Source organism: Lonchura striata, chromosome 1 (genome assembly GCF_046129695.1).
Source record: "Lonchura striata isolate bLonStr1 chromosome 1, bLonStr1.mat, whole genome shotgun sequence".
NCBI classification, from domain to species: domain Eukaryota; kingdom Metazoa; phylum Chordata; class Aves; order Passeriformes; family Estrildidae; genus Lonchura; species Lonchura striata.
In genome coordinates, this window is record NC_134603.1 from 102,931,864 (window position 1) to 102,948,190 (window position 16,327).

General features: G+C 35.9%; 1 protein-coding gene across 13 annotated transcripts in view; it reads left to right on the plus strand.

The window, feature by feature from the left end:
• The first annotated feature begins 575 nt into the window (after positions 1-575).
• The window catches only part of POU6F2 (POU class 6 homeobox 2), a 352,332-nt gene continuing 336,580 nt past the window's right edge, over positions 576-16,327 (plus strand). For 2 of the 13 annotated variants that reach the window (XM_021546677.3, XM_021546724.3), the window contains exon 1: positions 577-827. In XM_021546677.3, coding sequence (XP_021402352.2) covers positions 723-827 — 105 coding nt within the window. In that variant the 5' untranslated portion in view covers positions 577-722. Of the gene's footprint in view, positions 828-1,226; positions 1,567-3,992; positions 4,056-16,327 lie in introns of those variants that run through there. The other 11 variants (XM_021546755.3, XM_021546668.3, XM_021546686.3 and 8 more) reach the window with 9 other exon arrangements.

Here is a 16,327-nt window from a genome sequence, read left to right on the forward strand (position 1 = left end):
CTGAATATTTAATATTTTGAGTGCTCATCACAGATCACATAAACTAATACTTAAATATATATTTCCAGTAAAGAAAGCATTTGACTTCTGCTGGAGTAAAGCAGTGAGATGTTTTGACTTGTGAGTACAGACACAGGTTTCTCAGCCCCTGCTTCTTTTTCTCCTGTTAGAAATTTTTTCTATTGAGTTCTCATAATCTCTGCAAATCCAAAGACAGCAACACAAGCCACTTCACTTTAACACAAAAGAAACTTAAAAAAAAAAACCAAACAAAAAAAAAATAAACAACCCAAGAACTCAAAAAGCCACAAAGTAGAAGTATAAAGGGGGGAAGCAAAATTAGAGGCTGCAAGAGGACACGAGGGGTTAAAGTTCTGACCACTGTCTGCATATATAAAATCATATCACCTTATCTGAAAAGTTTAGGCTCTAAAGAAAACACTCTGCTTAAAATACCTTTTAGGTATATTAAATCTTTAGGCTGAAGATTACAGCAAGTGTTTTCTCTTTAGTGAGTAGCTGTTTGTCTCACTTTATTTACTTGGTATTGGGTATTTGTCAATGTCATTTCATATCTGCAGAAAATTCATACGTTCTATGGAAGTATGTATGTGTGTGAGAGTGCTGAAGGTCACATGACTATTTCATCCTATTTGGTGGAGCAGCTTGACTTTTTTCCCTTGCTTTTGGTGATGGTTGTGAGTGCAGAAGTTGATTGACAGATGCATGCCAGAAACCCCCATTCTCCTTTTCAAAGACTACATATGATGGATTGCGATCTTTCAGCTCAGCAGGACACAGGGACCATGCAAGCTGTAATTGGTCAGGTATGGAGTCAGCCATTTCTCAACTCCTCTTTTATTTTTTTTTTTTTTTCACAAGGGTCTAACCATATGATTCACATAATTCATATTTACAGTACCATCTTTCTATCTGTATCTTCAGCTACCAGCGAGTGTAGTACTGAAAGTGAGAAAGGCAAAAGAAACACAATAATCTGGCCAGGGAATCATTAGAAAAAACAAAATTACCATCCTTTTCTTCTAATAAACCCCATTTCAGTCTCAGCTTTACGAAATCAAAGTATTTATTAATTTGTTGTTTTATTTTGTTTAAATATGCTGAAGTAGAAGAAACGAGGAGTGAAAATGTTATGTTTGCTGAGGAGTTCTTTCTATTTGTAATGCTGTTCATTATTTTTATATTGACTGTATTCCTGTACTAGATGCTGTGGTTTTTATTTTTCATTTTTATTTTTTCTTCTTATACTTCTAATCCAGATAATGTGTGATTGAGCCTGGTAAATGTAGTAGTCTTTGCTACTGCAGAGGGGCAGCCTGCAAATTAAACACTGCCACAATCTGAAAGGTCCAGGTGGTCTGCTCGTGCTTCCTAATGCAATCCAGCACAACAGCTTTAATAAACAGCTCTATTTAGTTCTCCCTCCCTGTATCCAGGGAAGTGAACTGGGGCTGCTGTGATGAAATGCCAGAAGAATATCTCTCAAAGGCCTCACAAGCTGATTTTTAGAGCTTTTCCGTTTTGTCGTCTTTGTCTTCCAAATGGGTCAGTGAGTCCTTCTCTTTCTGTTTTGTGATTTCTGATAAGTGTGTAGTTTTTATATGTGTGATTTAACCATGCTGTTTTGAGCGTTAGCCAGAAGAGAGAAAAAATCATTGTCTTTTCATTTGCTTCAAATAATAACCTGAAGTGGGGAAAGAAATTATTTTGTTCTGATGAACAGGGAGGGCTGTTTCCCTGTGAAAGCAGTCAGAGTCAGATGAGGGTGCCTGTTTTTCTTTTTCTAACAAAATTTTAAGTGCTCAACTCTTTCTCATTAACCACTGACTTGTAAATCATTCTCTGGTAAAGGGTATTTTTTGAACTCTCAAAAGTTTGTGTTTTTTTGCATATGTTTCCAGTATAGTGAACGCATGCTGCTGAGATGATGACATAGTATTTGTTTTCTATATGTTGATATAATGGTAGAAAAAGACACATTCTATACATTGTTTTGATCTAAATTATGGCAAAGCACTGAAGTCCCTCAAAGCACATGGTTTATTAATACCATCGTACATAGTAATGCATTTTTGGGTAGAAAATGTCAAATATGTAATGCCATGTTTACCACAGACTTTTATTGCTTTAAATATTTTAAAAATAGAAGATACATTTTTTATTAAAAATCCTCCAAACATTCACAGCTTTCTATTAGGCTGGCTTATACCTAAAAAGTGGGGCATGCTTGCCAGTACTACATTGTACAAAAAGATGTATTTTAGACTGTGTTAATTACCTTTTTGTTTAACTTGTTCAGTCTTACAGAAATATATTTAATGATTCTAAGGCAGATACAATGGCAAGGTTTTGAGCAAGTGCACTTGGAAGAAAATGTACCCTGAAATCTTTATAAATCTAAAAGCTTGTATTATCTCTTTAATATAAATTTTTTTTTCACATGTAAGAAAGTGTAAGTTAGCTATTTTATGTTTAAGGCTTGCCAACTCTCAAAAAGTGGTTCTGAGGCTGGCAATGGTAGAAGGATTTTTTTTTCTGTGTTTAACATTCCATATTTCATGAATTAAAAAAAGTTCAGTAAACATCTGGAAAAATGTTTATATCATATGATCATTTATTTCATTTCCTAAAATTAATAGTAAGACCATGTACTTAAAAGAAAAATAAATTTAGGTATTTTAGGTGACTAACTTCTGTGGGTTTTCTGTGTTAGACTTTATAGATATTATTTTTCTGAAACTTACTGTCTTAAGTGCTGCAAACATTTTTTTCAGATCAGCATGTGTGCATATTTACATTTCATGTATGTGTGTGCATATCAAAATGGGCTCATAAATCCACAAAATTTTCATGTTTTTGTTTTGATTAGTTATCCAAGGTTTGGTTGTTATTAGCTATGTGTTAAGATAGAATAAAAAGTTTAATTTTTTTTTCTGATAAAAAGTTACGGATTTTCTGGTTGTATAATAAAGGAGTTAGTTAAAATGTGGGAATCTCAGGGCAATCAGTATAATTACCATACTTTGCTGGAAATAGACAGACTTTCTGTAAGTACTTTAAGAGAAAATACCTATCAAAAGGCAAGCCCTATGGCAGAAAATCTTTTCATATTTTAAGTCTCTATTTTGTATTGATAAATAGTTAAGGTTTGCATATTTAGTAGCTGCATAGTTTTAGAATAGACATTCATTTCTTGACACTATTAGAAAAAGTTCTTAAAAGTCTTCGTTAACTTTCAAACCTCCAAACCCAAAAAAATTGGAAAAATGTTTATAATTTGGCCTTTTTATATCAGCATTGCATTTTTTTTCCTGCCATGAGGAAAAAAATATTTTTTACTAATCCTGCAGATGTAGCTCTAAATTCAGTCCTATTTACTGCTAATGGAATTTGAACTTGCCTAATTAAAAATCCAAACTGTACATGTATAGCTGATGCAATAGAGATCAGACACACTAGCACTTTTTTTGTAGTTCAAGCATTAGTCTGTGTATGACACAAATGGAATAGCAGGAGCATACTGATTTAAAGGCATTTTCAACACCAAGTTCTTGTTCATCATTAAATGCATTTTTTACTTAAAAAAAAAAAAAAAATCTGGATTTCCTCTGTCTTTAACCACCAGTCCACAGCGATTCCAACTGGTGATGGCAATGGTGTGCAGAGTGCTACAACTCTGACTGTTACCCAGCAGCTGCGTGTACTGGGTCCAGGGTGCAGAATTCCTTGTGAGCCTTCCCTCTGGATTTTTTCTCCCCCAAGCAAGCAATAAAACAGCCAAGTACTCTGAAGAACAACCTCCTTGCCTTGTGTGTCAAGATCTAGAAGCTCATTGCTCATTGTGATTTTGATTCATAACTGGAGTGTTTGGCAGGAAACCCTGATCCCTGCCAGCAATAGTCTGTAGCATCCTTCCTTGCATGCCAAACCGCAATATCCATTATTTCTTCAATTGTGTTTTGCTCTTATAGAAACTATTAGCTGGATTTTTATGCCATATTTCCTATATGTCCTGAGCCCATCTGAATGAACAGGTAATTAAATATGTCATCTAATTATTCCAATGACGTTGTAATTTGCCTGCCTTGTATGCTTTCTAAAACCTCTACTATACCTTTTTCTTCTTCTTTTTTATCTCCTTTTTTTTTTTTTTTTTTTTTTTTTTTCTCTCAGACCTGAGCTTGTGAGTGACAGGTTAGTTCATCAGCATTACAGCCCTCCTGTTTTTGTCTCATCTCATGCAGACAGGTCACTGTGTCCAATCACCCTTCTGGCTCTGCTGTCCCCGGGGAGCCCAGGCCAGCCCTGCCATCTTGATCCACCGGCCTCAGGGCCCAGGCTGGCTGCACATTTCTGTGTTCACTGCTTCCTGCAAATATAGTAAAGTGGGAAAGGGGAGGGGAGCAGCTTAAATTAGATCTCTGTATATCCAGAGGAAGCAAATTAGGTAACATTCTTCTTCAAATAGGCACGAGTTTGCAGTTATTACTGCTATGTTTGAGTTCTCTTTCTACAAGTTTAGCATGTTTATTTCTGTATTTCAGTGGTATCCTCCATATGATCTCACCATGTAGTAAATGCTGTTTATGCAAGGGTAAGCATGCTCTTTTCCCACAGAGAGTTCTATGAAGCCCAGTTTATTAATCTAATACATTGCTGCAGCCAGTGTGGGTCTTTCTGTTCTGTTTCATTTTGTTGCCACTTGAAAAAAATTTTTGGTATTCTTCCTCATGATTAACCACAATAGAACATGTTTCAGAAAAGCCATTCCTTTTCTAACTTTTGGTCACTTTTCAGGAGTTTAATCTGTTGTCAGTGTTGTTTTTATAATGCAAGTGGTATCCAGGAGCTTAATTTTTACCAAATTAAGATCAGATCTATAATGTTATTTTGTCTTGAGCAGTCTCTACATGATTTTTCTTGTAGCAGTAGAGAAATTCTTTTTTTCTTGTAATTATCTGTTTCCAGCTATAATCTAATATAAAGAATTGCCTATAACATATACAAACAGAAAATAACCATATGTAAAATTAGGACCCACTTTTGTAAGACAGCAAGGAATTGTGCCATTTTGTCTGCAGTTTGGGACAAATTGTGTTCTTTCAAGTTAAGAAGTAGACCCATCACTGCAAGAATGTCTACTTGCATAAGTAAGACCAGACTACTTGTCCCCTTGGCTGCTCACTGTATATCCAGAACAAACATTGTAGTCCTTTACAGTCACCAGCAGAGGTTTTCTGCAGTTCAGGACTGTGAGGGAGAGACATATGAACAGGTACACATTGACTTTTTTTTTTCAGTAGTAGAGAGACAATGTAAACAGTGAGAAATATGTTTGAAAAACTTCAAAATCATACTTTTTAATATTTATGAACAAGCTGGTACTCTGATAATGAAGCATTCCATCTTTGTGGAAACCCACTGTTGTACACACTCCCTAGAATATTGTGTTCCTAAGAATTATTATTGTAAGGAGATGCAGGAATGTGGCTGTAATATTTTACAGCATAAATATTTGTTGTAGAGGACTTTGGATCTTGTTAAATTAATATATGTAAATTCTTTGGTCCTAGGCCTGGATTCCAGCAAAAGAATGCATTTTTCTGTTGACTTCTGTTTTTACAGCAGAAAAGATGAATTTTTATCAAATGATTCATACTTAAAAAGATTTTTCTTCTTTTCACACCAAAATTGGATTTTAATTGAAATCAGCTTTCTAAAAACATCTTTAGTTTCCTTTTATTTTCTCTTTTATGTTCTGTACTACTGTGTGGTTTCATCTGTGGGTCAGGCCAGCCAATTAAGAGGTCAAATCTTAAAAAAGCTGTGATTTGTACTCTGTGTATATTCACTATATTCTAATTGTAAGAGAAAAATGAAGTATGTCAGATGACCTTTAAATTGCTGGACAAGTGACACTCCTCCAGTGATGTAGATTATTATCTTTTGACAATGCATTTACATTCAAGTACCTCTGTTATGTTTCCTAGATTCCAGACTGATAAACTAAATATCAGTCTGGCCCACTTTTGTGTGTACAGTGCATAGAAGTGACTGCTGAGTCTCTTATCTTACAGTGACCTGTAGCTGTAACAAGACTTTTATTTTTCTTCTCTGATCTTAACTGCAACTCAAATGGAAGAAAATAAAAGGACAATCAAAGAGAAATTGTATATAGCACTTTCAACATTAGATGAAGATATGGTGAAATATCAGTTTTTTCTGTAACTTTCATTGTTCAGCATTAGTAATGTAGCTTTTCATTCTGAAATTCTAAAGATGGAAGAACCTCAGATCAGGCAATTTTGGATATATGCATGTTTATCTTTCACTAAACAACTATACTTAAGCATGTACTTAAAAGGTGGTCAGCAAATCACTCAAGGCCTCAAGAAGTCTCCAATTGCTAAAGCTGCAAGTGCACAGAGTGAGTCTGAATGATGCTGATATATATAACAATTGGCAGGATCCTGTGCAACAAGCCTATTGTGTTACTGCTAATAAATATAACAAAGTCTATCTTAACAGTTAACTAAATAATTGTTATGCAAACTGTTTTACAAATTAGAACTGGCTATTAGAAATAAAGGGTCTTGAACACTTACTTTTTGAGGATATCAGGGCTACAGGTAAACAGACTATTACTTCAGGGGTTTTGTTTCAATGTTGGCTTCAAAACCTCTGTGATGTGTAGTACTTTCTCTTCAAAAGAGAAATATTAGTTGATGTTTGCTGCTGATTCTCTGTTGACTGGTAGTGCTGTTCTATAGTAGTGCTTTATCTAACTGTTAGATCAAAAGAAAATTTTGAAGATCAAGGGACTGTTCAAAATTTCTAGCCATTCCTAAAAGAGCTGGTTGGAGAAAGCTTCATAAAAAGAAGGTTTGGGGAAAGAAAGAATGGAAACAAAAATCTTTATTTCAAACAACCTTTACATGGTGAACTATATAAATTAAATTTTCTTAAGCTGTTTAAAATAGATTTTGTAGTTACTGATAAGCCTGTTTTTTCTATCTATATTTGTATATGCCATATCTCTGACAAACTTGTACTCACATGAGTAATAGCAATTGATACTGTTTAATGACTTAAAGTTGAATAAATAATTTTCAGAGATGAGGGCCTCATAAATTTATCATGCTCTCTGCTGTAGATGTACAGCTGTCCCATGTCCTTCACACATGTGAATGAGGATTTACAGGGCAGAACTCTGATAGTTGTTCTTGTCAAAACACATAGGTCTTGTCATGGCGGACTTTTCTGTGCCACCTTACTCTAAAAGAAATCCAATAATTTGACAAGCAGTGCTACAAAATCACACTTGAGAGAGTAATTTTTGACCCTGTGATATTTCCAGTGAGTGGTATCTTAACTGCTTGCTAAATATGACCTATTCCCAAAGGTGGCTCATTCCAGGATGGGGTTTTGAATTCACAAATGTGGAAGGGCATTGTAAAGGGAAATAGGACCTTAAGCAAAAGAAAAAAAACCAAAACAGTTAAAATGGAACTTAGTGCTATTTCAATTGTTAATTCCATGGAGCAGCTTTTACTTTGTAAGTTGCTAGCATTTCAGGGATCTTGGACTCACGTGTGTTTGGAAGACACAATCCAGCTATGGAATGCACTTCCAAAAAGGAAATATTACAGACACAGGTAAAGGACAAAAGTGTTTTTTAGCTACCCCCTGCTATGGAAACAACCTTCACAAAACAGAAAATAACAGAACATGAGATTTTTGCAAGCAAATTAGTGAAAGTGATGTTAATAATATTACACAACTGCTGTTGGATATATTGTGATATCCAAATGTACTTTTCACTAAACTGTATAACTGCTTTTTCACTTAAAAAATCCTACTTGGGGAGCTCTAATGCAGTTTTTACTTGAGCTTTTCTTATGTTTCAAGTGTAATGAAGTTTTACAGGAATAAAAAGCTGATGGCTTTAGCCCATTCCTGGAAGACATCCTTTTTTGGGGGGAAGATAAATAGCTAAATATAGATTTGCAGCACAGACTAAGATAACAGTATCAATGACTAGAATGTTTCATATCCTTGCTTTAAGCTTATGAATTAAAATCACATTGTCTCCCATCAGTGGCAAAATAGCACCCGCTTTCATGTTTCATAGTATATCATATTAAAGGCTGTCATTGTTTTGGGGTTTTTTAATTATAACAATGGGGAAATGTGCCTGACTATTACTGAATGCACCTTTAAAAATACAAAAAAATCCCCCAAAAAAGAGCTAAAGATGCAAATAATTCTGATAATGGTTAAGTCTGATATTTCCAAGACACTCTCACTGGATCTATAACCTTGTTATTAGAACTAGTGCTGCCAAGTGCTGAATGTGTCTGGAGTCCTGGACCTCCCCCTGGCTTTGTTAGCAGGACACTGTTTTAATGAAGTAAAATAATCTGGAATAAAGGAGAATTATGCTGCTATAGGAAACCAACAGTTATTGCAAGATTGCTGGCCATAAATCTTACCTTCTCTTCACTGCACCCATCCCTTTCTGTGTACAAAGTGTGCTTCACATTTTTCTAATGGATTATACAGAACAGAAATAATATCTGATTTGTATCATTCTAATCTTTTGGAAGAAAGGTTAAAAGTTGTGGCAAATGTAAAAGTGGCTTCTAATGTGGAAGGATAAAGCAGAAAATATCAAACTCATTTTGCTTAGTGTCAGTCATGATGATTTATCATTATAGTCAGGGCAAACTATGGTCTTGGAGCAGAAACAATTTTGTCCATTAAAAGGGGAAAAAAACAACTCCAAACCCCAGACTGTTCCAGTTTGATTCTTATGTCCTTAGGGTTGCAATATTGAATTCAGAATTGAGGAAGCTTAATCTTGCAGCCAGATTTGACAAGATGCTGGTCAAGCAGTAGGCAGAAGTGATGGTTTGTGTGTTGTAATGCCCATGGTGGGAAATAAAGAAAGACAACAAGATTTTTCCAGAAGTCTGTGTGCAGTATTCACCACCTGCTCCAGCTTGTCACCAAAGCAGGCAAGAAAACTTTTGTGTGCAAGTTGGCAAGCAACACTTACAATTTCATAGCCTGACAGATGACAAATTTGGAGTGCTCTAAAACAGCATGTGAAGGGTTCACAATAGCTCTGAACACAGCTGTTTGTTTGTTTTGGTGCTATTGCTTATTTAAAGGGTGATAATGGAATCATTTGAGCACATCCATAAGTATCCCCACAACTTATTGGGAAAGCTCATGATGAGCAGCACATTGTGCATTAGACAATGTAATGCTAAAGGCTTGGATCTCCTCTGGTTGCAAGAGGATATAGACATGCACTGCTGGAAAAAAATAAACCATTTCTCCATCTCCACTCAGTCAGTCCTGGGCAGTTGAAATCAGTGTGTGTGTGTGTGTTTGTGTGTATTGGGGCGTGTAGCCAAAAACCTGGAGGCTGAAACTGAAATTGGCAGGTGTTTGGAAAATGAGAGCTGAATTTTGAATAGTCAAACAACACAAAAGAAGCTGAAGATTGGAGTTTCTTCCCTTAAATATATTGCTTTCAGTTTATTTTTGAAGTTCATGCTGGATTTTAACAAGAAGAAAATTTTAGGGTTGCCCCCTGACTAGGGATTTAGAGTGATTCTGTAATGAATTTTAACCCAAGAGGCATTGTGGATATTCAGCAAACCTTTGTTCTACTCTGCTCAAGTCCTTATGCTAGACCCATCACTGTAGTTATTAGATCTCAAAGATTACATTCTTTGATCTAGTGCTTTCTAAATCCTTAAACCATGGTTTATTTATTTAAAAGGTTATATCCAGCATTGGATTGGATTGTAAAATACCCTTTGACTCTCATGAAGGACACAGAAGAAACAGATGCTTCTGAGGGCGTATTTCCTTCAGATCATGAACTACCACAGCATTTTATTGAATTAAGAACTGCACAAATATCTGTGCTTTTAATCTGGTCAGCGTGTTGGGATTTTTTTTTTAGCTCTTTGGTATCATGATGTCATTCATTTCTGATACAACAAACATTTAGGTGTATAGGTGAATTTCAGTTACACTTTTAATTTTAAAAAAAGCTGAAAAGTAGCCTCATATTTCCCTAAGAATATAAATAAAAGCACACTAAACTTCAAAACCCATGTTTTACACGAGCATGTTCAGGATGGGTTCTTGGAGGTCCCTTTTCTATCTGATATTTACCAGGATTCATCAGAAGTAAATCTGTGGAGCTAAACAGAGTTACATTTGAACAAACAGGATCACCAGCAGCCTCTAAGTTTCTTCTGTCAAATTCAGAAGTCCTTACATGAGCAAATTTACCAGTGTAGTCTACAATGTTTAGGAAATTAGGGATTCCTAAGATAACCAGAAAGAAGACACAGAAAGGAAAAGAGAAGAACACTAAAATTAAACCCAGTGTGCTCCATCCTGATTGATATAAATTATATTCTCTCTAAATGGATCTTTTTTATTTTTTTCCCAATCAGTACTGCAAGGCAAACTGTAAAAAAAAAAAAATTATGTACTTTCCCTTAATTTTGGAAATCTGAAAATAAAATAAAATAAAATAAAAATTTCGCTTGGTGGTTATTTTTCATTTTTATAATGCTTGTGTTTGGTTATTTATCTTTTTCGAGAAGTTCAACCACTGGAGATAGTAGCCTAATACTACTTTATATTGGGATCTCTTTATACCATTTGGAAGTACAAAACAGCTGTAAAGTGGGTTGTAAGAGTAATTTATTTATGTGTACTTTAAAATTCTTTTGTATTTCCATGAATGGTAGAAACCCACCTTGAGGTAAGTAGGGATAGTGTCCAAATAAATGGTTTAGAATTTTCTTTTTTTTTTTTTTTTCAGATGAAAATGAAAAAGGGATAGGCAGAAATCAGACTGGGGAAAAAGAGGAAGGAGAAAGCCTTATTTAGTTACAAACAGATAGCCATTAACAGACAAGGTGAAAGGTCCAAATCCTGTTTAATTGGTCTCTATCTATATTTTTGCTGGCAGTAATGAAAATATGAAAGGGAGGGAAGAGACCACTACTGAAATCATAGTATACAGAGCTGGTTTCTCAATCAATTTCATTTTAAAATGAGTATAATGAGTATGCCTAAAACAAAAGGCTTAATCTAGTCCTCTCATTTTTCTTTTCTTTTTTTTTTTTTTTTTTAACCCTGTGGGCTGCAATGCTGCTTGCTGTGACTTTTGACTTTCCAGAGCATTATTCAGTTAGTATATCTCGATTAGTGAAAAAGAAAACAAGTTAAATTCATAGGAATTAATGTAAATGAAATTCCCTCTTTCTATACTTTTTATTGGAAGTTACATTCTTCAAGTCAAAGGGGGAATAAAGGCAGCAAAGAGAAAAAAGCAAAGCAAAGAATGACAATTATGCTAATGATGAATACATTAAAAGTAGTCAGATATGGAAAAAATATTAAAATAGCAATTTTGGTGTTGACAAAAGAGTTTCCTTTGAAATTTTGGGGAGCTTCCTACTCAATTTTCTTTCATAATCCCTTTTACATGGGAACAGAGTAGGCTTAAGGTATTCTGTGAAGTTGTGAGATATTTCTCTATTTGCTTCCCCATTTTTTGAGAGCCTAAGGGAAAAATATTGGCAGAAGTTTTAGAGCCTTCTATAATTGAAGTAGCCCAATATTTACTATTTTAGGGCCTTTGCTGCTGCTCTTAGTATTTCCACCTGGTTGGCTAACCCTTCCTGAATACTTTTAAAGGCAATTTCTGCTAAAATACTTCAGTGATTACCAAGGAAGATAGGGAAATACAGGGTATTTTTGCCCATTTAAAAAATACATCATAATTAAGAGCAAAACTTTGAATGTGGTGAGGAATAGGAGCATTGGGTTTGACATATCTCTTCAGCTATGCTGTGACAAACCATGCTTGATTATATTCCAAGTCTTTGAGAAATATAGTTGGCAGATGTTTACTTTGGAACTCTAAATAGCTACATCCCTTAAAAATTCACATTAAAAGGAACCTCAGAAAGGAACCTCCGAAAATCACCTGCACATGGACAGGATCAGCTTATCTAAGTCACATGCAGCAGGCATTTGTGTAAGTGCTTCCTGAAAAACTCCATCCAATTCCAAACTCCATGAGCACCAATTCCATAGTATCTTTATGCTATTCATTGCACCAAGTAAAGCCTGTATCTTCTTGCCTCTTTTAGAAGTATCAGACTATTTCTGTCCCCCTTGAAATATTAACTTCCCACCATGCCTGTCTTGGGATGGCAGAGGTTACACCAGGGACCCTTTACTTTTCTATGTACTCAGTGACCATATTCACAGGGGTTGGAAAAAAGAGAATGTGCGAGGACAGGACAAGAATCAGGGAAGATGAAAGATATGGAGTGAAACAATAAATGCACACGTAGTCAGCCAGGACTAGAGAGTGATAAGGCATGGAGAAGTAGGAGCCTGAAGAGTGGATCCAAGAGAGGTGTGGAACTATGAGGGACAGTAGGGAGTAGGACTTGCCCTGTATGTGGACAAACCTAGATGAAAGGAACGGCAGAAAGGGGACTGGACCTGGTTAGGGATAAAGACAGAAGTAGAAAACCCATGGGGCAGGGTCCCTTGCTTCTCAGAAATTTTTGCTGGCAAATCCCACTGGCAAAATTTCTCCGTTTTTTGAAACATATAAATCTACACATACAAAATGTGAAAAAACAGTATTTGTACTGTTAAGCAACATAATTCAAATAATTGGTTTTGTTTGTAAATATACATAATGACCCTTTAATTACATGAACAACTATATCGTTTATGTAACAACATCACAGATTAGGTTCTTTAAGTGTGACTTCTTTCTTAATATTATAGTTGATATACACTGTTATTTTGCTCCCTAGAAATTACAAGAATTTTATGTATACACATATATACACATGTATATATTTATTCTGGGCCAAATGGCAAATAAAACTAAATAGGTATTATTCTACTTTAAAGGGAGGATTGTTGTCTTTGCATGATTTTAAAATATTAAAGAAGAAAATTTTAAAAGAAAAAGTAACTTTGACTAAAGCACTAAAACTGTCCTGTTTATAAAATGTCAGACTGAAACATATAGGCTTTTATTCCTCTTTCATATGACTGGTAGGATTAAAGGTTCTAATGCAGCTGAATTTTCATTTTGATTGAAAAATTTCCCTGAGATCTTGCCATTACTATTTCCAACAGACAAAAATCTATCAGTTTACCCAGTAGTTTTTCTAGAATAGTGACTGACATCTAGATTTTTGAATATATATAGACACTGGTCTTTGCACAAAGTAGACATATTAAGCCCCCATAATAGGTAATACTTGGCTCTTGGTTCTGCACTGACTCAACTACTTATTTACAATGTTAAAAATGGAAGCATTGCAAAGCAAAGTGCTTGTTTCCACTGTAAATGTTAAATACAGTCCCTTTACTGCAAAGTAAAAGCTCCAGGTTCCTATGGAGAAACAACATTGGATTATCATTTGAACACATATAATTACAACTATCAGCAACTTGGAGATGCTTTAATTCCTATATTACACCAATTTTATCTCTGATAGGAGGGATAATTTTCTGAAATTTATTTAGCTTCTCTTGAGCATTATTTGCAATTGTGACTATAATCCCATGATGTAGTAAGAAAATGCTACCATGCTGAAGGAGAACTGGGACTAGGAATCTAGCGCACACCAGGATGCAGAGGGGAAACAGTAACTGCCAACACGGGGGTGTGAAAGAGGAGGGGCTAGAAGAAAGTGGGAGATCCAGTGTGGAAGGAGGGCATGGCAGTTAAAGAGTATGTTTTGGTAAGGGTGAAAAGCTGTTAAAAAAAAAAATGGTGAAAAGAGATCTTTTTCTGATAAGTTTTTTATGGTTTCCTATTTTGAACTAATTGTAATAATGACTCAGAAAGGTCAGAAGGTTACAACTAGTAGCCAGGATTATATGGTGGCAGAGAGCTGTGTGAAACAGCTGTGTACAAGAAAACTGAGGATAATAAAACTACATCCATGCTATATCCTTTCTCCTCACCTTTATTCTTTTAGCATCTGCTCAGATACAAGTTCAGGGGCCCACCTTAAAAGGCATCAGTAAACCATGCTTGTGGTAGAGGTACAGCAAGAACTGAGAAAAGCATAAAACCAGGGCTCAATTCCATCACCTTCCTGTTCTGTATCAGTACATTACAAAGATTTTAGCTGTTGTAAAATTAATGTTAATCCCCTTAATTCCATTTCTATTCTTTAACTGAATGTCTGGTCACAAATCTTGGCCCAGAGTGTTTCAAAGTTTACAAAACCAAGAACAAGTCTATGAAGCTGTCTCTAGATGTGACTTACATCCAGACCTGTTCTGTTAGCAGAGGTGTTGCTGGCCATGGTATCAATCCCTCCCTCAATGTGATTTAATTATTTTTTGAAGTTGCTTTTCTAAAAGACAGTTTGTTTCTTGGTCAGTATCTTTCTGCTTTGAATCAGCTTTGGCTTGGTTAATGCCACTGTGGACACTCACTGTATCTGCAGCTGTCTCCAGCATAAGCATAGAAGGATAAAGCATAGGAGGATAAAGTATATATTTTATCCCTTCCTTTCATGATTTCATCTCTTCCCTACAGGCTAGAGAAATAAAAGAATAATTACTATTTTATTAAGTTTTACTAAAAGTAATACTTTTTTTCCTCTTAAAAATGATCTGATGAGAATAGGATCTGTGGGCAAGCTCACATCAGTATCTGAGGTGTGTAGGTGTATAACTGAGTCACTTTATGCTGCAGTCCCATGTCAGAAAATATTTGGGCAACCAATGTTAAAAGATTGTGATTTATTTATGAGTTGACTCCTAAATCAGGGTTATGAAATACAGATCAAAGATCCATGAAAAAGAAATGGCCTCTTCTCCAGCATGTAAGAGTGTGGGAAGACAGTGGCCAGCAGGTCGAGAGAGGTGATCTTTCCCCTCTACTCCCCCTAGTGAAGCTACATTTGGAGTGCTGTGTCCAGTTCTGGCCTCCTCAGTGCAAGAAAGGCAAGGAGAGGGTCCAGCAGAGGGCCACAAAGATAATTAGAGGTCTGGAGCATCTGTCTTATGAGGAGGGACTGTGGAAGCTGGGCCTGATGCATAGAAGTTGGAAGTTGCTAAGAGGATGGTGCCAGACTCTTCCATGGTGTTCAGTAGCAGGAAAAGGAGTGACGGCCATAATCTAAACCACAAAAATGTCTATGTCAACATGAAGAAGAACTTCTTTATATTGAGGGTGGCAGAGCACTGGAACAAGCTGCCCAGGGAGATTGTGGAACCTCTTTCTCACCTCGATGCATTCCTGTGCAAACTGTCTTGGTAGAGTGCTGGACTGGATTATCTACAGAGGTTCCTTCCAAACCTAACAATTCTGTTATCCTGGTTCTCTGTGTAGTTCAAGTTTGGAAAAAATGTGTGATTCATTTGTCTTAGTTTTGGTAGTGTCTTTGTCATGGATTATGGTTTAAAGGCTGAACCACAACCACAACAATCCTCCTGCAACAAACCAATGGGTTTTTGATAGGTGGAAAACTTTTCTTCAAAGAGGAAAGACAGATAACAGGTGAAAAAGTAGGACATTAGGAGCTTTGAAAGCTGTTTCTGAAAGGAGGAATAAAGAAATAATTATTCTGCCAGTGCATATAGTTATGAATGTAATCTTTTTCATATTGGGTTCTTTTTTTCCAACAGCCTGATGAAGGTTTTGACATTTAAGCTGTAAAGATAAGAAAGCTAGATGCATTCTCAAACCTCAGCTTTCATACTACAGCTTCATACTACAAGATTTCTTTTAGGCTAAATAAATCACAGGATTAATTTGAGAGTCTATCCTTTGCTGTGGTTAATCAAGTATTGAGTTACAGTATTGCTAACAAGTTTTCTTAACAGAATGTATATTGGTCTTACTACAGTGCTTTCCACTCGTAGAGACTTCTGTATTGGAGAGGCTTATGCTCGAATAGTATGTCAGTGTGTCTTTCTTGAAGAATCTGCACCAGTGCTGCCTTGCCTTGAGTTGTGGTTTAGATTACCACAATATAAAAAAGATGTGAAGCTATAAGAGAGCATCCAGAGGAGGATATATTCGGTTTACATGGCCAAGCTTTGGCTGTGGGGGCAGACAGGGGTGGCTTCTGTGAGGAGCTGCTAGAAGCTTCTTCCATGTCTGGCAGAGCCAATCCCTGGGAGCTCCAAAGATGGACATGCCACTGGTTAAGGCTGGGCTAATTAGAGATGATGGGAACACAGGACACCTCTGTGATAACAGATTTAA